The sequence below is a fragment of the Bos grunniens genome, chromosome 7 (assembly GCF_055505025.1).
Source record: "Bos grunniens cultivar Pamir isolate PY7600 chromosome 7, Bosgru_T2T1.0, whole genome shotgun sequence".
Taxonomy (NCBI): Eukaryota; Metazoa; Chordata; class Mammalia; order Artiodactyla; family Bovidae; genus Bos; species Bos grunniens.
The window spans coordinates 67,792,765-67,817,284 of NC_141171.1; the positions used below are offsets into that span (position 1 = coordinate 67,792,765).

A 24,520-nucleotide genomic window follows, 5' to 3' on the forward strand; every position below is an offset into this window, starting at 1 on the left:
AAGTTTAAAAATAAAATAAAAATTTAAAAAAATAAATAAATAAAAAATAAAAGTTAAACCAGAATAACTCTAGGCTCTGGTTGTTAGACAGAACGAATGCAGAAAACAGGTTTGAAGTAAAGTCTGTCCAATGAATAGTAACATATCCAGCCCTCTCCCCCTCTAACATCAGAACTGATTTCTAAGGTTATATCTACCACCTGCCTGGCAGGAATTTAGACAATTCCTCTTTGATGAAACTAGCCCACAGGTACTGACTGCCCACAGATACTGACATTTGGAGGTTCTCCATTGAATTAGCCAATTCACCACTACAGTACACTATGGCAGGGTCTGCCCTTCCAGAAACACAGAGCTTCCAAAGAGCTTTTTTATTCCCCTGTAAGAGAGAATGAAAGTGTTAGTCACTCAGTCAGTGTCCAACTCTTTGTGACCCTATGGGCTGTAGCTGGCCAGGTTTCTCTGTTCATGGAATTTTCCAGGCAAGAATACTGGAGTCGGAGGCCAGTGTTCCCTTCTCCAGGGAATGCTCCCAATCCAGGGATAGAACCCAGGTCTCCTGCATTGCAGGCAAATTCTTTACTATCTGAGCCACCAGGGAAGCCCCAAAGAAAGGATAGTGTGTCAATCAAAGAAGGGATGATATAAAAGAAAGATTCAAAGAATAAGAAAAAGCTTTTGAAAATTACAGGTATGGTAGTAGAATTTTTTTTTAATCAGCAGAAATATGGGACCTTTAAAGCTGAGGTTATTTCCTAGAAAATAGAACGTAAAGAAAAAGGATTCAACATTGGAAGGGAAAAAAAGCATTTTTTACATGAAGCATTTATCTATTCTATGAAAAGAAAAAAACAGTAGGCCAGAAAGGAAAAGGAAATGTAATTAAAGAGCTTGATTTCATTTACCTGTGGGCAGTATACACATAACCTTAAAAATGTAGATTCTGAATCTTGATTTGACCAAAATTATATGCAAGAGTTCATACCATTGCAGAAATTCAGCGGCTAACATCTAAAGCCAATCAGAGAGAGCACAGAGCATATTTTGGGCCATAGAGAGGGAAGTACCTGAAGGAGAATCCTGGCAGATTGAAAGAGATGTGAACCACTGCTCTTCAATATAAGCTTTGGAGTATTTGATGTTTATATAGACTGTCTTCATATAAGAACAGGTAATTTCAAAATGTCAGCATGATGGAGCCATTAAGTGTTCAAATAGCTACCTGCGTACAGTAACCCCTGGAAAACATTGTAGGACAAATAATGTTTATTGAGTGGTTTTGAGTCATCAAGAAAAGGTGTGATTCTGTTCTGCTTGTTGTGCTCTAGAGAAGCAAATTAATGGGGGTTCTTATCCATCCAAATGCTGCAGGCTTTAGTTGTTTGAGGAGAGTCCTGATGTGGACTCTCCTGCTGTCCGGAAGTAGGGGAGATTTTACGTGCTTTCTTCCTCATGTCCCACACAGCTCAGCCTGTGTCCAGGAGAATCTGGGCTGATTGGCCACTGACTGACTTGCTGATAATCCACAGCAGTTTTGGGTCTGCCAAACTCCTTTCCAGTAGGCGAGGCTAAGCCTCCCCCTGGTCTCCCATAAGCCCCTTGTCCTTGGATGGTTGCCTTGAGGTTAGTTAGGGAAATTCACTGGCCCCAGAGCAGGCTGTCCTGCAGCAGAATTAACCTCCCCAGGCCCAGGGGCTACAGTGGGGAGTGGGACGGAGACAGGAAATAGAAGCAGCTAAGTGGGCAGAATTTAGTGTCTCCTCAGACATGGAAGTGTTTCCCCTACTCATTCTGATACCGCAGAGACCCCAGGGGTGCTTTTCTTGGCTGCTTTTCCCTGGTTTAACCTCAGCCAGCCAACCCAGAGAACAAATATGATGGCACTGACCCAGCTGTCAGGGGAGGCACTTCAGAGTTTGTTAGCTGGTGGTTCCTGCTGTTTTCCCAGCAACCTTTCTGTTATCAGGTATTTGGGAGGATCACAGCAAGGTGTCCCAGGCTAGAATGAGGCTTTTTGTTTAAATCCTGATGTAGCAAAGACTGTTTGCCAGCGTGTTAGCACAACAGATCAATTAATGCTAAGGTATTATATTTTGACATAGCAATAAAAGGGAATGGCTGGCTGTAGTTTATCTCTCGCTGTAAACTTTGATCAAAGCTGTTAGGAGATTTTTTTTTTTTTTCCTCCTCAATAGAATTTGGTGAATATTAAGGACAGGCAGGTACATTTGAAAATACTGGCATTTCAAAGACAATAGTGAAAAACTTGCAGCTATAGGGGGATCCTTTGAAATCTGGAAACAGAATAGTGGACATAGAAGATACCCAAAACTTAGTTCACAGGTGGATTGTAAGGATGAGGATATACAAAGAAAGGTCGTCTTCCCCACCCTCCATTCTTTCTTGCTCCCCCAACCCCCTCCTCCTCCTGCTTCTGTCACTAAACTGCCCTGTCCACCCTGTAGTTTAATAATAATAATACATGTGACATCACATATCAAGAAACTTGAAACTTAGAACCCTTAACTCTCTCAGTCAGCCAACTGGAATGTGGTAGAGATTGGAAACTAGGTAGCTTGACTCCAGGGCTTCTACTGTGTGCTTAGAGAGGGCTCAGTTATGTCAGCCCCAGCTGCTGCTGTTGCTATCAGTTTTGCAGAGAATGAACCACAGAGCAATTAAGTTGCTCAGAATCACACACTGGTCAGTGACTGTGGAGCTTATCCAGTTCTCTGATTCCAGGTCACCCCTCTCTCTGCAGTGTCAGGTTGCTCAATATATGAAGAGTTAAGTACATTAACTTCTGGAAACCTATATCCCCCTTGCAGTTTCCAAGTTCTGAATTCTCACATTGCTTGAACTTAAAAAGCTTACTTTTTAACTTTTCCGTAGAAGAGTTAAGCAATGCCAGAAGCAATGGCAAAAATAAACAATTTTTGGTTAAGATTTGTTTTCTAATGGACAGGGGAAAAAAGAACTATGTCAACTTTAGATTCAGTGTATTTCTTCTTCCCTGTTCCAATTAAAAAACAAAACAAAAAAAAATATTCATTCACCAGGCAAAATTTTAATTTTAAGCCATTAATGGAGGGTGGGGGTCAGTGACTCAGTGGTTGCCTGGATGTGGCAGTTCTCTCCTCCCTCAACACTAGGACAAGAGCTCTCACTCAAGGGTAGCTGGTTCCTCAGGGCTTGAGTGAGTCGTCCATCCGTTTTAGCAGTTAACCTTGGGTGAGAGGATCATGGCTCTAACCATCAGTGTGTGGACAATGCCTGGGTGGTGGCCGCCCCCCGCCCCTGACCGCGCCTCTTGTGGAAACAACTCAGACCTTGACCTGAGCTGCAGTCAGCACACCCCTGTCTCTTAACCATCTCCAGGCACTGGGCTGGGCCCACGAATCGCCAGTTTTAGAAGGAAAAAGAGATGAGAGAGTCCATAATCTTTCTTGTTTTTTTGTTCCAACTTGGGAAAATCCTATCCTACCTTGGGAAATTCAGCTCACACATGACTACCCCCTTTGCTTCTCTCTGCGCATCCTTAAGCCAGGAATAGCCTCACGCTTCAGGAAAGTCTCAGCACACCGTTTTCCACTCTCTAATCACCCTTGCCGTTCCCTGCCTGGTCGTGTAGGTGTGTGTGCTGTGTCATTGTCCCCATCGGAACGTAAGACTTTGAAGCTGAAGGGGGTCTTTCCCATCTTCATTTTCCTCACAATTCATGGCACAGTGGTTTCTCTGTATTTGAGACTGAATCCATAGTGGCTTTACTAAATTTTTAGGCAGATGCCATGTGGCAACAAGGGTTTGAAAAGATGAGGATGACTATCCACATTCTCTTTTCTAATAACAACTATCTGGTTACTGACATATTCTGTCAGAGATTCATCCTTTGATTTATAGCTTTAGTTTATTCCAAGCAAAGAACATCTAAGTTGAGGGCTGACAAACTATGGCCTATGTCTGCCTGTTCTCAAACGGCCAGTGGACGGAAATAGTTTTTGGTTGTGGTGGTGGTTTAGTCGCTCAGTCGTGTCCGACACCTTGTGACCCCATGGGCTGTAGCCTACCATGGGATTTTCCAGGCAAGCATACTGGAGTGGATTGCCACTTCCTTCTCCAAGGGATCTTCCCAACCCAAGAATCAATAGTTTTTAGTATTTTTAAAAGGGGAGGGGGGAGAAGAATAACATTTTATGACATGGTAAGATTATATTGTTTAAAATTATATGAAATTCAATTGTCTTGGTCCATGAAGAAAGTTTTATTGGAATACAGCCATACCCATTTGTCTATGTATTGTCTATGACTTGTTTTCACAAAAACAGCAGATATGAGTAGTTAACATGGAGACAATATGTCCCACAAAGCCAAAAATATTTATTATCAGGACCTTTATAGAACAAGCAAGCCAGTGTTTGTTCTGAGTCATTCTCAGAAATGTCTGCCACCATGTGGAAGAGGAATCAGGTGCCCTTTTTGATAAAAGGGAGATGGATTGAAGGTAGAGGATGCCTGGAAGAAAAAAAAATCTGGATAAAGAAAAGGAAAAAAGGGGAGGCAGAGGTCTTCTTGGAGATGCTGGATCTCCTGGGTTGTGTGTCCACATGTGGTAAACATCTCTACAAAAAGCATACCATCCTCCCGCAGAGCACCTGGATTCTCACAGCTGGTGGACCTGCTGGAGGGGTAGACCTAGTGTATTTCACACAAGCATTTACTCTCCACTAAGGGCTCTGCGTGATTCCTTTGGAGAAAATGGTGAACTAGAGAGGGTGAAATTAGGAGACTATCAACATTCCTGATCATCCCGTGTACCAGAGCTAACTACCATCTACAGCAAGAGCTAAAGGGCTCTATTTTGGATTCAACAAATTTGGGTGTGTATGTGTATATGAAATCTCTTTTGAGTATATCTGTCTATCTGTGTGTCTGTCTGGGGAAAATCCATTTTGGCTGAATGCCAATTAATTATCATATATGTGGGGATAACTAAACAGCTAGGATTTTCAAATAAAGATACATCAATTAGAATTTTATTTCCCAGGTGGTTCAGTGGTAAAGAATCTGCCTGCTGGGCAGGGGATGCAGGTTCTATCCCTGGGTTGGGAAGATCCTCTGAAGAGGGGAATGGCAACCCACTACAATATTCTTGCCTGGGAAATCCCATGGACAGATGAGCCTGGCGGATTATAGTCTATGGGATTGCAAAGAGTCAGACACAACTTAGCAACTAAACAGCAAAAAATAAAAAAAATAACAAAGATCAGTTCAGCCCTTGGAGAGTTGGGACTACAGTTATTTAGAGATCTTTTGTCACCATCTGTAAAATAAAAAACTGGATCTATTTTATAGTGCTGCTAAGTTGCGCTGCTAAGTCACTTCAGTCGTGTCCAACTCTGTGCGACCCCAGAGATGGCAGCCCACCAGGCTCCCCTGTCCCTGGGATTCTCCAGGCAAGAACACTGGAGTGGCTTGCCATTTCCTTCAGGGATCTTTATTCAATATCTTATAAGAACCTATAATGGGGGAAAAAAAAGAAATCTGCTATTTTCATGTGTTTCTCTTATTTTCTTATTACAGGGTAACGCCCTATACTTCAAATCTGCCAGAAATGTTACAGTGAACATCCTCAATGAACAGACTAAAGTACTAACTCAGCTGATAACAGGTAAGAAAAGAAAGAACTCAGTAGTGCCTGGTTCGGGCTAAGCACTCAGAAAGCATTGAATGGAAGGGTGAATTAAGCACAGTGTGATGGATCTAAGAAGGAACGTCTGCTCACACATTTTACAGCCTCAGAAAAGAGAACAAAGCATGTGTTCCATGATGCTACTCAAGGGTAGAGGCTCATTCTATACACACATTTAACTTATGCAAATCTGATGATACTCATTTAGGGGGTAGGGAGGAAGAATAAACAATTTTTCATGTAGCATGGCCCCTAAACACCAGCCAGCTGCTTCAGCTGGTGCTCAGCCACAGGGAAGCTCTCTCCTCCAGTGCCGCAGGAAAAGCTGGCTGTGTTGGATTAATTGGGAGATAGCACAGCATATACAAAACCATGCACATCATACTTTATGGATTGTAAAAGGGATTTGTAGTGATAGTTTGAATCCGTGCCATATTTGCCCTACATGCTGACTTTGAACCTAGCTCCATTGCGAGATGCAGCTGTATTCCTCCCCCACCCTGAATATGTTTCTGTGGTTCCTTTTAATAGAGCAGATCTGCTTCTAACAGCCACGGAAAGCACTCAGTGGGGTTTAAGCTGCATAGTCCTGAAATTTAAACAAGGATAGGTTATTCACAATAACGACTCTAATGATGAACACGGGTCTCATGGTCACATAATGTGTTGGGTGGTATTACCCCCTCTGTAGGTTATGAACAGCAGTAAACAGGATCCTCTGTGCACCCCCACAGTGGATGGGGGAAAGGGACTGTGTCTGAATGGCATTGTTAGACTTCCAGACAGAAGATGCCATTTGTTTGGCTTCAGGGCTGAGAGAGAGGTATACAGATGGACATTTTGAGAAGCCAGTTGCCTGAATGTCCTGACAGATAATTGGGACTGAAACATCTGGAGCTCCACTCATCAACATGCCACAGGGAGGCAGGTGCCTTTGTGCCCAGACTCTCACTGGGGCGGGGTGGGGGTGTGTGCCTCACCCTCCCGCTGCAGGATGTGGGTGTCTGGAGGGACGCAGTCAGCCAGTAGGTGACTTGGACCAGCTCCCACTGGAGGAGCTGCTGTGGCAGAGCCCGAAATCCATAAACAACAAGCTCTCCAGCCGGCACCCGGCTCAGTGGCCTGGCTTCTCTAACATCTGGCCCGCAGTCACGATGCTAAATAATTAAATAAATAGCTTCAGTAAGCAATGATTTAAGCAGCATGTGTGAAAATTGCCTCCAGGAGGGAAATAAATCCGACCTCCAGCTCCCAGATTCCCGCGTTCAAAAGGAACTTATTTAGCCTGTTGATCATTTGCCATTTATTTGCAGTGGGAGATTTGGTTGACTTGAGAGATTTTGTTTTGATAAAGCTGGAATTGGATGCATGACTGTTAGGAAGAGTCAGTCTCTCTCCCTCTCCTTCCCCACCCCTCCCCCCATCCCCACTTTTTACTTCTCTTCCAGCTCCCCTCTTTTCTCCCCTTCACCCCATTCTCCCTCCCTATCTCTCCTTCTCCCTGGTCTCCCTCTGCCTCCCCCATTTCCTCCCTCCTCTTCCCTCTTTCTCTATTTCCTTCTTTCTTCCTCCTCCTCCCTCCCCTTTCTCTCTCTCCTTTTCCTCTCCCATTGTTCTCTCACTTGTCCCTCTCTCCTCCCCATCTTCTTTCGTCTCCTCTGCTCAGGGCAGACCCCAGAGCAGAGACCCCTGTTTACTTCTTAAGGTAGGGCACAAGGTAATATCAAATGAGATGGGCCAAAAGCCAGCCTAACACCAGCTGGTAGCAACCTTTCAAGATGCCTTCTAGAGTGGATAGTGCATATGTCTAAGTAGAATCTCCGACATAGATAGCCAAGCACAGACTCCCTAAGGTTTTTCTTCAGGGTTCTCCTTTTACACTGATACACGTGGGGGAAAGCACAGAGCAGGTCCAGGAGAAAATACCTCCTAAGGCCTGTTATACTTTGCGGTGTGCTTACCTGACAGCAAATGCTACCAGCTGCCCCAGCAGCCAGGTTTACTAAGACAGTCCTGAGGATTCAAGAATTCTCCTGCTTATTACCTAATGACTGTCTCAAAAGCCCAGAAGAAATTCTAGTGTTGGCAATTCAGATGATCTTTTCACAAGAAACAATGTTCTAAATGATGGTTAGGCTCCCAGGCGAGATCACAAAACACATATTTGACTCATGCCTCTGCTGGTTTAGTACTGCCTTGGTAGTAGGTGCAAAGGGGGAACCCTCTGACCTGCAGAGAGGAAAGTTGTAGAAGTCTGACACAGCATCTCACCAGAGTGGGAAAAGGCCCCGGAATGAAGGGGATGAGGAAAGAAATGAGACTTCAAGGCCCCAGGTCCTTCCAGCTTCCAGGTGGCAGTAGCAGCACTGGGACACGGCTGGCGCGCCCTGATGGAGGAGGTGAATTGAGGAGGTGCTTCACGCATAGGCCACTGTCAGCAGAAAGGGATTAACTGAAAATGAGTTTCAGGTTACAAATAGTGATCTTTTCCATCCCAGAGAGGAACAGTGAGTTTGCCAGGAGACCTCCTGAGCGGTCTCCAGCTCCATTTACTTTTCTCTGTAGAATTTTTTTTTTTTTTTTTTTAAGATTTCGCCGACATCCACGGAGGTTTGGCAGCCCCAGGTGAAATCAACAACAGAACAAGCCATCTGCACCATGGAGCCAGTGGTCTCTCTGTGGGGTTTTGGCTAAAACACCAACTACTGAGCTTTATATACCCAAATGATTCTGGCCCCGGATAAAGTCCATTTTGTATTCTGAGAAGGCCTGAAAAACAAAATAACTTAATTGTCTTGTGTTCTCTGTTGGCTGTCATCTCTTCAGTACACGCACTTGCATCTCACACACCGTTAATAGGTTCAGAGAAAACTCAGCTTACACACAGGCCAGTGTTCTTGACTCCTTGGGAGTATGTCTCGTGGTCTTGCCCAAGTCCTTGAAAACACAGTCCAGGCGTTTGTGTTCCCAAGTCATTACACCATATCTGAATCAATCCAGATTGGGCAAATTGCACTCACCCTGTGCCCATGCTGAGATCATTCATTCATTACCACTAGACCTCCTTATCTGCAGTCTTCACCCTAAAAAGAAAAAGTAACATCCTCAAAGAATTCCTAAGTAATACAGGTTTTACTGAAAGTTTTGCTGTGACCAAGAAGATAGCTGCATCTTAGCCATCCTTAAGCAGCCTAATCCCAAACCCTCATTGAACGCATCTGTCCTTACAAGCCTCTCTCATCCTTGACTCTAGCTTCCTAATACCTCGCATCCTCAAGAGCTCCTCTTCTCATCGCACCAGCCTCCTTTCCCTTTCCAGACAAGTAAACACGCCTTTTCTGCCATGGAACGATTCTGAGGCTGCAGTTCCAGATGCAGATCTACCATTAGCTCACTTGGTGACCTTGAGGGAGCCCTTGGCTTTGCTGTCGTTTGCTTCCCAGGTGGCACTAGTGGTAAAGAACCCGCCTGCCAATGCAGGAGACACAGGAGATGGAGGTCCATTCCCTGGGTTGGGAAGATCCCCTGGAGGAGGGTATGGCAACACACTCCTGTGTTCTTGCCTGGAGAATCCCATGGACAGAGGAACCTGGCAGGTTAACAGTCCTTAGGGTCACAAAAGAGTCAGACACAACTGAAATGACTTAGCACACACATTCTCACACCCAGCATGATGGCAGTCAGAGAAGACATCTTAGTCCCATGCCATTTGGAAATGTGTGCTCTGTCAGCTGTTTCAATCCCCCACACATTAAAGAGCCTCTCCAATGTCCTTCGTTTTGTCAGAGGTCCAGCTGAATTGACATAATGATGGGAAAGAGGGAAGTTCACTCAGAGACGGTCACCCTCATTTATTTCAGTGTATTGAGAGCATTACATTAGAAAAATGGCTGTGGTCATGACTCCAGTGGTGGTGATCATAAAAGCAGTCCCCCTACGTTTCACAGCTCTTTTGTACCTACAGAGTTCTTTGTATAAACACAGTATAAGTCAGTCATTTTAACCTTTCTTTGAAGTAGATAGAAGCGATGGTAGTAGCACAGTTTTGAAGATAAAGAAAATGAGGTTCAGAAAGATCAAATGATTTTCCCAAAGTCATGTTACCAGAAAATGAGAAAGTTGGGACATAATTTCTACCTTTTGATGGTCCTCTGATAGTGTGATAGTCTTGCCAAAGAGTAGAGTGGCAGACACCAGACATCCGGGGGCCGACCCGGCTCTATCAGCCAAGCTTTGGTGTTCTGTGTCAACAGAATTTCACAGGACATCAGCATCGGACAAGGCCACTTGGTGACCGTGAAAGATACAGACAAAACAAAAAGCAAACACAACTGTGATTATGTCTGAACACAGATTAAAAATAGAAACGTTTTTCCAAACCACAAGAATGACCAGACTATGCTCTATCCCCCTCTAATATGAGTGACTGCTGTTTATCTATTACAGTTTTAGCATTGTTCTGGTCCTCTGTCCTCTAGATAAGATTTACTAAAATGCTAATCATAAATTTACTGTCAGTTCCTGACACTATCTAATCCAGAACAAAACCCTACTTCCTAAAGCCCTTCCCTCACATAACCTACCATAAAGGGCCAGATCCTATAAGTTCTTTCTTCTTGATGAGAAACTCCACAGTTCCCCATGGTGTGTGTTCTCTCTTATGGCCACGAGCTAAAAATCCAATTTGTTCAACTCCAAGTGTGTTCCTAGTGATCTTTACATGGAAGGCATTGAAGGCCCTTTCATTACTACTTTTTACTAATAAGTGACACTGTCTTGAAAAAATGACTAGAAAGAAAAATGCTATGCAGTTGGTCCTCCACATCCAGGAGTTCTGCATTCTTGTATTCACCAACTACAACTAGAAATATTTGGGAGAAAAAAATTCCAGAAAGACCCAAAAAGCAAAACTTGAATATGCCCCCATGCTGGCAGCTGTTTACATAGCATTGATATTTCATTTGCAGCTATTTACACAGCATACATTGTATTAGGTATCCTAAATAATTCAATCATTTAAAGCATGCAGGAGAATATGTATAGGTTATATGTAAATATCACACTGTTTTATATGAGGGACTTGAGAGCATCCATGGATTTCGGTATCCAATGGTATCCTGGACCCAGTCCCCACAGATACTAAGGGAAAATTGTATCAGAATCCCCTAGGCAGTTTTGAGGAAAATATAAGCTTTCTGGGCTCTACCCTCAAATTTTTTTCTATATGAATTTCCAGACCAAAAGATAAATTCCTTTTTGATCTCAGGTAGGATCACTGAGGATGATTATACCCCTAGGTTATCCTGATGCATTTCTGCGGTCGAACTTTTTGGAACCTTCTGAACTTCTGGTATTTAGGTAGCTCCATTTCTTTAAGAATTCTAACACACTAACCTGTTCTAATTTTTCTGTAGTACCTAAGGAGAAGGCAATGGCAACCCACTCCAGTACTCTTGCCTGGAAAATCCCATGGATGGAGGAGCCTGGTAGGCTGCAGTCCATGGGGTTGCTAAGAGTTGGACACAACTGAGCGACTTCACTCTCACTTTTCCTTTCATGCATTGGAGAAGGAAATGGCAACCCACTCTAGTGTTCTTGCCTGGAGAATCCCATGGATGGGGAAGCCTGGTGGGCTGCCGTCTATGGGGTCGCACAGAGTCAGACACGACTGAAGCGACTTAGCAGCAGTAGCAGCAGCAGTACCTAAAACTCTCAGTGGTTTTCTGTTTGATTTACTAATACATGTTTTAATGTATATTGGCAGGTAAGTGCTGAGGGATCAGGGACTTTGTCTTCCTTTCACCACTACTATAGCCCCAGCTTCAAGCATAGCATCTGTTGTTATAGATAAGCCCTCTAAAAGTTATTTTTTATTGAGTGAAATTCCAGCATGAAAGATTCAATAGCTTTCAAGACAATTACAATATATTATAGCCTCTTCTGCAAGAAGATGAGTTATATACTTGTTTGGTGTCAAAAACAGCCAGTGGGTCAAGGGTAAAGAATGAGACAGATTTCAGCTGAATTTAAAGATGCCCTTTTATGAAAGCAGAGAACACTCACCACCTCTTGAAGAATTGGCATGTCTTTGGCCAGTTCCAGCAGTTGGGCTGGCCAAAGAAATGCCAGTCCAAGAGGTGGTGAGTGTTCTGTGCTTTCATAAAGACAAGCCAAAATCTACAATATTTGACAGTAATTTGGTGGTTAGCTGAGGGAAATCTCATTCAAGCATTAGTTTGGAGGAAGGAGCTGATGGTTTTTAAAATCAGCCGGAGAGCGTATGATTAAAAGTAATTGACAAGACATGGCTAGAGTCACAAGGCTGGTTGTCACGGCTGACTTCTGAAAACCAATCCACTTACATTAAAGTCCAATACAATCTTGTCAGATGTGTATGTTCTGCGAAAAGCTCTTTGAAATTGAATGTAGTGGGACTAATGTATTCTCTCTCTCCCTCTTCTAGGGCCAAAAGCCGTAGAAGCTTATGGCAAAAAGTTTGAGGTAAAGACGGTTTCTGGAAAATTGCTCTTCTCTGCAGATAACAATGAAGTGGTAGTAGGAGCCGAGAGATTACGAGTTTTAGGTAAGGAAACTTCAGTCATTGAACTGGTTTGATGCTACTGTGTATATTTTAGAGGTACAGTGAAATGGTGTCTAGAAGAGTGATTTAGGCCAGTTACCTATAAAGGTAATTTTACTGTCATAAAAGAGGGAAGAGGAACCTCCCAGCTCTCACCTTAAAAATTTCTCGAATCATGAGTCTTCATGGCATGTCTGCCAACACCAAACTTCCAGTGGGGATGTGTGCTCATATCAAGAAGTGCACTAATCCTCACAGATTGACAGTCCTACAAGAAGCAGTCAAGACTTGTATACATTGTCATCATGATCACCAAACCAGGTTATAAATTAAGAATCATTTCAGAAGCTTCTGAAAAGTTGAGGTTCATGGAGCCAACTGTGACCTACTAAATTAGTAAGTCATGGTGGAAGGACCCAAGAATTTATATGTAAAAACATTTGCAGGAGTTTCTTTTTGGGTTCCACTGTTGAAATCATTGAATTTGACTGTGCACTGAAATAGTCTAGCAGGGTGTGTTAAGTGTTCCAGTCCTAAAGCTAACCTGGCTCTTCATTCCTGCCCTGTCACCTACTAACTGTGTGACTTTAGACAAATTAACAACATCACTGAGCCAGTTTCTTTTTCTTCTCAATCGAGCTAAGAACATCTGCCTTCTCAAGTTCTCCCTAGGGTTCAATTGGATCATGTTTGATCATGTTATACACACTTATCACAGTGCCAAACACAAAATGGTGTTCATCCAGTGGTAGCTGTAGGTACTGGTGTTAATACACATGCTGCTATTAATACTAATCCTGCTTTTCCTTCTCTTGCTCCCTAAGAGTTACTGAAACATACCAGTTAAAAGTTCAGACTCTGGAATTAACCCATCATTTTAATCCTATCTCTATCCTTTACTAGCTGTGTGAACCTAAAGCAAGGTATCTAACTTCTCTGTGCCTGTTTTGCTCACCTATAAAGTGGGGGTAATAGAAGTATCTACCTTCTGAGATTGGAAGGATCGAGTGAAATAATCTATGTAAATTTGTTGGTAAGGTGGCTAAAAAAATAGTAAGTGATCACTAAGTACTAGCTGTTATTATCTTAAATTATTATGTTATTTTTACTTGAGCTTGTTGTTTGTTGTCAACAACAAACAACAAGCTCAAGTAAAAATAACATAATAATTTAAGTTATTGAAATAATTTAAGTTATTGAAAGAAGTTGCATCTTTCTTCTCCATTAGCTCTGTGTTCTCCTCGTCATCACCCCCACCCTCAGCCCATCAGTTTGGTCTGTCTGTCTATCTCTCTGGTATAATATACATTCACAGCTAACTTTCTTGCTGGATGACTCTTAAGTTTCCATCCCCAGACCCAGCATCTTCCCTGAGTTCTAGGTCTTTTTCAACTAGATATTCTACCAAGCTCTCAAACTGTGTACATCTTGAGTGCCTAGTATAATAACACACATACACGAGCACACAAAAACATACACCCCCTCACACCTCTATTCTCCCACTTGTATTTACCCCCTTACTTCCCCATCACTTTAACTGATCCCATTTTGCTTCCCACTGCCAGTTTCAAAACTTTAGCATCGTTCCAACCAGCCTCAGGCTCAGCAGAGTCAGAAGGTGGCCATGGCCATCCTGACAGAGCTCAGTGGCATGGGAGGGCCAGGTACAGAGGCAGTGAGCCAGGGGTGGTCTAATCACTTATCAGGTGCTCACTGGGATGTAATCTGGAACAACTGCTTTCATCTTTCAGGGCTTTGCTTCTCTCCTGTCCGTAAAATGAGAGTTGTCTAGAGCAGAAGTTTCAAGCAGGTTTTTTTTTAATTTAGCAACAGAGACTTTTAAAAATAAAATTTCATACCAAACCCCAATCAATAAAATATGTAAAAGAAGAGCACTGCTCTGGGCTGTGGATGGGGCTTTTAAGGTTTAAAGGTTAAGTTGTATAGCTTCATCGTTCCCCACCCCCTTGCTGTTGGGAGGCCTCTTAGAACTTATTTATAAAGCCCTTTAAGTAGATAGCCTTTAAAAAAGAGTAAAGTCTACTGACCACTTGCTATGATCCAAGTACCACACTTTGTGTGCATGATTGCCTTCAGACCTCACCAGCACCTTTTGGGGCAGGCACCCTTCTTATCACCCTCATTTTACAGAGGATGGAGCTGAACTGTTGGAAGGGGTGAGCCATAGGATTCACATACAGGTATTTGAATGCAGACTGCTTCTCATTAAAGCAGTATATTTGCTGCCTTGTCAAACTGGTCCCATGTTTAGATGAGTGAACTAAGGTGAAGAAACTTACCAAGATCAGTACCAGTAAGTGGTGTGACTGTTGTTCAAACTCTTGCCTATGAACACTATCCTCAGTGCACATGACTACACATAAATATAGCTCTAGGATCTTTGCCAACTCTTAAATGACAATTTTTCCATTATTCATAAAAATAGCACTTTCTATGTTAGTTCGAAGTTCTTGTGGGGGAAAAAAAAACAACACAGAAACTTTAGGTTATTTTTTTATTCAAGAGTATTTTGCTATTTCAGCTCTAAAGTATTTACCCAGGAAAAAAAGTGCTGGCATCTGATGCCACAGTCATTTCATAAAAATGGTGTTTGGCACTTCGTGTTAGTCTCTGAACCTTCATGAGTCACCCCGTTGCTTTAAAATCTGACTTTGCAAAGATACTTTAGACGTCCAAACACTGTGGTTTCATCTTTGTGTATGAAATTCTCTGATGGTATTATTTAAGAACTCCTTTCCTCCATCGTGACATAAGGGTTGGAAGATGATTGTAGTATTTGATTGCTTGAAGGCAGGTGGATAATTTTGCTGCTGTTGTTTCTTATGCTGGTGATATTTCACTTGCACAATGATTTAGGATAAATCTCTCTCCATCATCAGAAGCATTTGTTTGTGTGTGTGTGTGTGTAAACATCTCAAAAGGAAGCATCATAATAAATACCACTGCTGCTACCAGTGCTAAAAAGATGAGGAAATGACCACCCCACAAGTCTCACATCCTACTCAGTGAAATGAGCCTAGTGTGTTGCAGAAATGAGCTTCCTGTCATCTGGGATTCAACCATATGGTGTGGAACGAGAAGTTTAGGCAATTTCATTTTCAGCTTAATGAGAAGTTTGTCTTTTTGAGTCATCAGACTGCACAAGCTCTTGGGAGATTGGAGTCTGGATGCATATTTCATAGTAGAATCTAACATACCTGGGTTGTGAATCTTCACTGATATTCAGGATCTGAGTGACCCTATCCAGGTTTATTTTTCTCTTTAAGCTTTAGTTTCTACATGTGTAAAGCAAAGAGAGAGGAACACAATAAAAAATGGAAGTAAGAATGAATGAATATAGTAAGAAACTTATGTAAATAAATCAGTTATTTTAGTTGAATAGTTGAGTAAGAATAAGCAGTAGAAGATAATAATAATACTAAGAAAATAATGTCCCTTAGATACAGAAGCTTAACCAGGGGCTCAGGACAATTTCTTATGTTCTTCCATGGATAACCACACCCACCTATTCAGTTTTCAGGACAATGGGCACACCTTGGGCACTCTCCAAAGACCCTGAATAGTCTGGCTAAAAGACTAGTAACCATATCTCATATAGAACAGTCAGCTATCTAGAGTCTTTTGCCCTGAAAAAGATGTGGAGGCATTGTGGAGGCAGACAATAGTTGCTGATCTTTCATAATGTGCATCTTTCCTGGGTAAAGAAATCAGGCAAGAGCTGTTTTGTTGAGTAGCTGAAAGAACAGGTTTAATTCTGATTTCTGTCATTTGTTGGCCAGTGCCTTGAGATACATTACTTTACCTTTGTAGGCTTCCTTCTTCTCTGTTACATGGTGTCATTTGAGTCCTGAGTCCTGACTCTCACAGGAGTTGTGAGAACTAGATGGTACAGTATACGTACTGAGGATCAGCACAGTATTTGGTCCTCAGTATGCTGACTGTTGTAGTGTTGGTGATGGATTTTATTGGTCCACTTGTGCATCAGGGAACCCAACGAGTCCTAAACTTTTACATAGCTCTTTTAGGTTCTCAGAAAAAGGTACTCAGAAATTGGCTTAAGACTTGTAGGAGTGCTCAGGTATCAGTTAAGTTCAGACTGGTAGATTTTCTGGACCCAGCTAAGGTCAGAAAAGAAAACACTTTTTCAACATAGGAACTACTTACGAGAGGAATTGAAGGCCTGAGTTGATTTCCCAAAATTGTAGGGTCTTCCCTTTCATTCGAAGACAGTGATTCTCAGAGCATGGCCCTAGAGTTAGGAGCATCGACTCTGATCTACTTACTTGTTTAACATAAAATTATCAAGCTCTACCCTAGACCTATTGAATCAGAAACTCAAGTGTAGGGCAAGTCCTAGGTGATTCTGATACAGGCTGAAGAACCACTGACCTAAGATAATCACAACTAAATAATTTTGCCACCAGTTGGCTAGTAGCTCTCCATCGAGTTCACACTCAGCTTTTTCCACTTTGCTCCAGAGAAGCCCCAAAATAAATATAACTAACACAGATTGAGGGCTTATTCTGTGCAAGATGCCAATCACTTGCACTGAGTGCAAGCATTTGATCCACATCACAACCTTAGAGAAACCTGGCTCATCAACTTGATTTATAGAGGGATAAACTGTAGCCCAGAGTGATGTGAAGCACACCCAAAGTTGCACAAAGAGAAACTTGCAGAGGCAGGATCTGAATGCAGGCAGTCTTACCCACAGTGCTCGAGGACCTCTGTCACATGCATCTGTCACGTGCGTGCATGCTAAGTTGCTTCAGTCATGTCCGAGTCTTTGTGAACCCATGGACTGTAGCCTGCCAGGCTCCTCTGTTCATGGGATTCTCCAGGCAAGAATACTGGAGTGGATTGCCATGCCCTCCTCCAGGGGATCTTCCTGACCCAGGGACTGAACCCTTGTCTCAAGCATCCTCTGCATTGGCAGATGGGTTCTTTACCACTAGCGCCACCAGGGAAACCCCGACCTCCATCACAGAAGCCTCTGCTTCCCTAAATTCCATGACATGGAGCATCGCATCGAGGGGGAAGGAACACTGGGGAACAGTTCTCCAGCTCTTTCCTTCCTTTCTGGCTTCAAGAGACACCGCTTTTCCCACAGTTCTCCCACATCTGTAACTGCTCCTCTGCTTCCTATACTAACTCTTCTTTCACCTACTCAGTGACGTGGATTCACTCCTGGCATCACATGCAGACTTCCCTCTGGGTCAGTTCTTAGTTTTCTCTTTTCACATTTCTATGGAAAATCCTATACTTGCATACAGTTTCAGTAATTGCCCTTTTCAGGTGACCCTTAAATCTGTATTTCCCTTGAACTGTCTTCTCATTTCTAGTTCCAGATTTTAAGAGTCTGGACTTTTATGCACGAAAGTACCCCATCACTTTCACTTCATCACTTGCAGCCGAGCTTACCCGTTGCGCCATCATGCTCGGCACCTCTCTAGCGCCTGCCTTCCTGATTCTCCACGTGGACCTCTATCCCCCTAGGCTTCAAATCTTACTTGCCTTCAGGTACCAGATCCTGTCTTTCTTCACATGGGCTTCAATGCCTTTGTCAACCTTAGATCTTCCATATTACAAAGGTGTCTGTTTAGATCTTACACAAGAGAATTTAAGTTTACAGCCAAGTCTGCTCATTTAATTATCAAACAGGTGTCAAATTAGCATGGACAATGAGGCATGGTACAGTTTAACTTTAATTATAGAACAAAGATATGAAATACTTATAGGAATTCAATCATTGAATATTGAATATTGAATACAATACAGTTAGGAATGGTCTTTAAAAAGCATCACATGTAGACATCATAAAAGCCAGCACATCTTAGAGGCATCTTCATGGAGACACCAGAGAAAACATAATTTTGATCTTCATTAATGACCAATTTCATTGAACAATGAATTGGACATTATAGCCTTTATAAACAAAGCACAATTATAAACTGTTATTCTAATTGTTAATTAGCTCTATTTATACTCTAGATTAGTTTTTTAAATATGTCCTCTAGATGCCACTTGATGCTAATTATCTGAGTTACAGTATTATCAATTGAAAAACATTTTTAATTAAATCTAAAGCCATTAAATTAGCATAAGATTTATATAAATTTAAATGTGGTCTGATGCTTTTTTTTTTTCTTTTTTAAGACAACATCAGATGATGCATTTAGCCATTTGAATTAGTTTTTGATGAGATTCTGTACTGCAGCCTGGCAATTGACAATTATGATGAAAAGAGGAGGGTGTTCTTAGTAGTATTTATTCATTAAATATATGTGTTTGTATCATATATATGTGTGTGTGTATGTGTGTATTTATATATGAGATATCTCCACATCACTGTTACGGTAGTCATGGAGATACAGAGATGAATGTCACTGTTCCTGCTCATTCAGGGAACTGTCTTATCAGAACGATGAAGCACACATGCAAATATCTGAGAGCCCAAGCAGAAAACAAGTTTCTAAGAAGGACAGAAGCAAAGTGACTCTAGAATTACAGCATCTAGATGGAAAAGGGTGGTATCCCAGAGAGAATTTAGAGAGCTTCTTAAATGAAGAGTGTGTTTGAACTAGGTCTTGAGTATGTACTGAGGTGGGGGGAATGCATACGGAGATTGCTTTCTTTGCAAATGGAATAGCATATATTTACAAATGCCAGGACTCATTTGGTTGTAAATTCTAGGACTCTAACTCAAAGCCAGCGGTGGGGAGATTATTGCCTTGTGTGATAGAAAAGTTCAGTGGTAGCCGGCTTCAGGCTAGATTCATTAGCTCAAATAATGCAACCAAGCTTCAGTCTCCCTTTTTCTCTTACCGTCTCTCAGCTCTGTTTTCCAATCTTGTATTGTGTCTACCTCTGCTGGTAGGCAGGAGGAGTGCTTACCTACCTAGCATAAATCCAACCAAGTCCTCGTTTTTATGCTGACTGGACTGACTGGGACCGTATGCCCATCCTTGAGCGTGCCGTCTTGACTTCGGTGATAAAATCTGCTGTATAGCACAGCCTGGCTCGTATCCCACTGTTGGAGCTTGATTGGAAATGCCTGAGAGTGAGACAGAGCATGGTCCATTCTCAAAAGGAAAATTGAGGTGCTGTTACCAGGAGGAGGACCAGGTGCTAGGCAAAGAAAAATAGCAAATATTCCTTATATTTTTATTATAATAATCAAAGACATGATCATGGAAAATCACGACTGTTGTGCATGCAGTAGTGGAACCCAGGCATTATGAATGGTGTCAGTGGAAGATGCTCTGTGAGTTCTCTCCCCCTTGATTGCTCAGGCCCAGATACCCTGGCTTCCTTACTTTATCACCAAGCATGTTTTCACCACCCAGCATCTGTACTCTCTTCCCTCTGAATGGAATTCTCTTTTCTAGTCTATGTATAAAGGAGTTCCTTCTTTGTGTCTTAAATAACATCTCATCAAAGAGGTCTCCTTTGACTGCCTTAAAAACATAGCATGTTCCTGCTATTGAAGTCTATACCAGGAGTTGATAGAATATGGCCTATAGGTCAAATCAGGCCACAACCACTGCTTGGTTTTGTAAATAATGTTGTACTGGAACATAGCCAGGTTTTGTATTGTCTGTGATTGCTTTCACCCTCCAACAGCAGAGTTGAGTAGTTGAGACAGATCTTACTCCCCACTATTTTGCACTTTACAGGAAGTGTTTTTTGATTCTGGTCTGTACATTTACCTGCTTTATTCCTCTTCATAGTAAGTATCACAACATGGCATAGTGTGTTTTGTGTGTGTGTGTGTGTGTGTGTGTGTGTGTTTATTTTTTCATCCTGTCTAGCTGGACACCAGCTAGACACCAGGAACTTTTGTTTTTCAGAGTCTACAATAGTGTCTGTGCTTAATAAGTGCTCAGTAATATTTGTTACATGAAAGGACTGTAATTTTTGAACCTTGGAATGTTAGATAACCAATCTGGATAGTACAGAGAAACAGAGGCAGTGAGAACTTACATCTAAATTAAGAGATTATTATAATACCTTTGTTGATGATTCATAAAGTCCCAACCAGGAGAGAAAGAGAGAACAAATGAGAAGGATCATCTTTAAGCAGAATGAATCTGGCAATGAACTAGATGTGGAAAGTCAAAAGGGAGGGAAGTTGAGATGTTCCTAGTGTTGTACACCATGCCAACCTGACAGTTGTGGCATTGTTAAGAGAAATGTACAGGAGCAGCAATTTAGGATAGATGATGAATAGTCAAAGCTATGGTTTTTCCAGTAATCATGTATGGATGTGAGAGTTGGACTATAAAGAAAGCTGAGTGCTGAAGAACTGATGCTTTTGAACTGTGGTGTTGGAGAAGACTCTTGAGAGTCCCTTGGACTGCAAGAAGATCCAACCAGTCCATCCTGAAGGAAATCAGTCCTGAATATTCATTGGAAGGACTGATGCTTAAGCTGGAGTTCCAATAATTTGGCCACCTGATGCAAAGAGCTGACTCATTTGAAAAGACCCTGATACTAGGAAAGATTGAAGGCAGGAGGAAAAGGGGATGACAGAGGATGAGATGGTTGGATGGCATCACCAACTCAGTGGACATGAGTTTGAGTAAACTCCAGGAGTTGGTGATGGACAGGGAGGCCTGGTGTGCTGCAGTCCATGGGGTTGCAAAGAGTTGGACATGACTGAGCAACTGAACTGAACTGAACTGAACATGCACTGGCTCTTGTTGCTCAAGCACCTCTTGAAGGGAGAGGCCAAGTGTCTGGTGGGGAATGCCAGCCAAAACAAAATCCACAAGAGATGCTTTTCTGAAGAGTTTAGCAGAAGAGTAAGAGAATCATTTGTACAGATTAAACAGGTGGACTCCAGAGAAGAGATGGTCAAAGAGGGCATCTGGGAGCAACAAATGCTCCCAGAAAGAGAGAATAAATTAGAGAAGCTTATCAAATAGACCAAAACAAACCCCCTCTCTTTCTCTGATGGAAGCTTAAGACTGGAGACATGACTGCCTTTCTGGAGGCACCTTCAGAATTTGAGAGCCTCCTCCTGTACTCTAACGCTTTTCTTAGTCCACTCTGCTTTTTTTCCTTGAAAAGGAACTTGAAGGCTTTAGAATGTGGCATAACTGGGTTCTGCCATAGCTACCAGCTACCTGAAGTTGGCTGTGTTACTCAAATCATTTAGGCTGTGTTTGTGGGTGCTAAATAAACAGCCTCTCCCCTTTTCCTTTTCCTTTGTCTCTATCTTTTTTCTTCTTTCTCTTCTTTTATGAAGTATCCCATCAGTGAGTAGAAGGAAACCTGAGAAAGTTTGCAGGATTATATATGAAAAAGTGGACACACTTTCTCTTCCGTGGTGGTAAAAACTAAACAGTTCACTGATCCTTGGGAGAGGAGGTTTACCAACCTAATAGTAACATTCGAGTCTGCTCTGTGTTACCCTCAGCAGAGACCATCTGCTGGAGATTCACCTCTTTACAGAGAACTGCCAGTTGTAGAATTCTGGCACCGCATTCCAAGGCTGGTTTATTATTTAGAGGCATACAGAAATAATATATTAGATCATAAAGATACATTCTCCCATAAATAATGTAGTGAGAAAGTCACATATAAAAGAGTCTCAGATGAACAGCCCCAACCTTAAGAATCCAGAGATACTTAATGAGGAAAGGCACAATTTTACAATAGAGAAATAATAATGAGCTTTCAGAGGTTTCATTGGAAAGGCTCCTGGGAGAACAATTCTTATAATTCTCCAAAAAATAAAAAAAAGCAAGTCTCAAAGCCTGGGTGATTCCACTGCCTGGTTTCATATGTTCATCCACCCATGCACACAGGCATCTTAAACTGGGATGGGTCAGCTTTCCCCCCACACTTAGGGGTTGATAACTGATGCAGGAGGAAAACCTATTTGCATAGCCCCACATGCTTTTCCCCTGGGCAGGAGGGAGATGTGATTTCATATCAGCAGGGTGGATTAGTCATTCTGTGTAAACATCCTGAACTGGCCCAAAGACATTGCCTTAGCCAACCCCCACACATGCTGAGCCATGTCTTCCTCGTCTCTATGTAGGAATGGAGGGAGGAGGGAATAAAGGCAGTTGGGGACATTTGTCAGCTTTCTAGTTTGCTTAAAGAGTTGATGAGGTTCAGTCTTTGGCTGCTTGTAAGAGAACCAATTCCAGCACTTACTGAGAGAGGGCTATGTGTGTTTTTTTCTTTGTGGAACCGAGACAAATTTAATTTCTCTATCAAGCTACAGCTAATGTGCTTTCAGACATCTGTCGGTTTGTTTTCATCTTCAAAGTTATCTTCTTGCCAGTTAATGCCCAAAAGAGAGTGTTTTCAGACAAGGAGACAAACTATTCAAGAGCTTCTACCAGGCCATCTTCAATGACAAGGGTTTTACCAAAGAGTTTAGCTAATGAGTCTCCATTCTCATTAGTTCTATTGATTGTTGGAGAATATTCTTATGCCACCAGAAGTCACCTGAGTTGAATTCTTTTTTTCCTTTCTTCCCAGCAGAGGCCAAGGGAAATGTTTGTATTCTGCAGTGACAGTAGGAATTTAATGAAATGACAATGTGAATAAGAAACTCTCAGTGTGCAGAATAGGAAGGAAATTAACTTTATTCTCCTTTATTGGAGGGACTTGAGTTTAATTCTACTTATTTGAGTGGGAAAAAAGGGACGCTAAAAATACATTTTATGCTTTTCCTCCCACCTTGCTCTAAGCTTTTGCCATGAACTACTTTTTGAATCTTAACTCCTTGGACACCCTGTCTTCCCCAGGAAGAGCAGGTAAGGCGGTGTGTGTGAACCTGAACAAAAGAAATGAGGAGAGATAGAAAAGAAAATATCCAGTACCCTTCAGGACACAGACTGGAAAAGCAAATGCCGAAGTTTCTGCTTTTAGGGCAGTAGTATTGGAAAGCAGGATGGTTATCTGAATGTGGGCTTTGGAGACAGACTGCCTGGACTCCAGTCCTGGCTCTCCCAGTACAACCTTGGGTAAGCTCCTCAATCTTTGAAAACCTCCCATTCTCATCTTATAATGAGGGTGATAAGAGTACCTACATGATACATGGGAAGTCCTTGGCACAGTGCTAAGCACAGCATAAAGTGCTCCATGTATTGATGCTGGTTCCTCCTACAAATTCCTACAAAGCAGCATTTGTGCAACTGACACCAATCGAAGTCCATTCAGGGATGAGGAACGCAGCGTGAAGGTCCCTCGATCAGTCAGTTATAGTCTGGCAGGGGTAGCAAAGCAGCACACACCCAGTGAAATATTAAATAGCAGTGAAACAAATTTCTTTTCTAAGTTAAAAAGGAAGGCAGCCCTTGGTTCCAGTTCGTTCTGGAGTCAGGGGTTAGGAGATAAAGCCTGTGAAGGTGACCTGCCGAACTTCCTAGAGAAGAGGTTGTGATGGCTGGCGCAAAGGCAGACTTTGCAGATGTGGGTGAGTGAGCAACCACTGCCTAAACGGCAGGCTCAGCAGAAGCAGAAGCCCAGCTCTGGTAGAGGGTGTGGGATGAGCTACCATTGTTTCCCCACCCCCAGCAAATAAGCATATTTGAAGTTATCTTTGGGAAAGAGCTTGTCATTATCAGCATAGTGTAAATAGGAATTGCTTATTTCTCCAAAATCCTGAATTAAGATGATGTCTCGGGGCTCTGCTAGAGCTTCCCAGGGATTTTCTCCTTTTGGCAGTGTCCTGGGCAGGATGTGGCTGCAATGTTCACAGAAATATTTGAGAGGATTTTCATGCTGTAAGCCAAAGAGAAAAGTCAAGTAGAGTTGGACACTTAGAAGTTATTTATGATATAGAAAATTTCACGGGTCGCAAAAGAAAGTGACTTCAATAGGAAGGTTCTTGGCGTTATTCAAACCATAGTGTAAGCAGTTCTCTCTGCAAAAATTACAAAACTACAAAAAAGAAATTCAATCGTATTCAGCCAGTATTAGTTGAATGCTGACTCTGATCAACTGCTGTGCTGACCACAAAGACACCCATGCCCCCTGCCTTTCTACAATGCACAGCCAAGCAAGAAAGACAGATGTTTTAAACATCTACATGAGAAGAAGGATGTATCATCATGGGAGTAGTATATGATGGATAGAAACATAAAATTAGGAGGTTTTAACCTAATTTTGCAAGTAAGGGAAGTCTTCCTGAAGGAAATGGTGATTAAGTTGAGACTGGCAGGACAAATAGGAGTTAATCAAGAAAAATGGACTTGGAGGAGCTAAGT

General features: G+C 42.3%; 1 protein-coding gene across 18 annotated transcripts in view; it reads left to right on the forward strand.

Annotated features, from left to right (window-relative positions):
- SGCD (sarcoglycan delta) overlaps window positions 1-24,520 on the forward strand; it is a 695,743-nt gene that overhangs the window by 528,087 nt on the left and 143,136 nt on the right. For 15 of the 18 annotated variants that reach the window (XR_015167840.1, XR_015167841.1, XM_086412599.1 and 12 more), the window contains 2 exons: window positions 5,581-5,668; window positions 12,153-12,272. Coding sequence is in view for 16 of the 18 variants with exons in the window: in XM_086412599.1 (XP_086268725.1) it covers window positions 5,581-5,668; window positions 12,153-12,272 (208 nt within the window). In the remaining 2 variants the exon portion in view is untranslated. Of the gene's footprint in view, window positions 1-5,580; window positions 5,669-8,278; window positions 8,485-12,152; window positions 12,273-24,520 lie in introns of those variants that run through there. The other 3 variants (XM_086412613.1, XM_086412612.1, XM_086412614.1) reach the window with 1 other exon arrangement.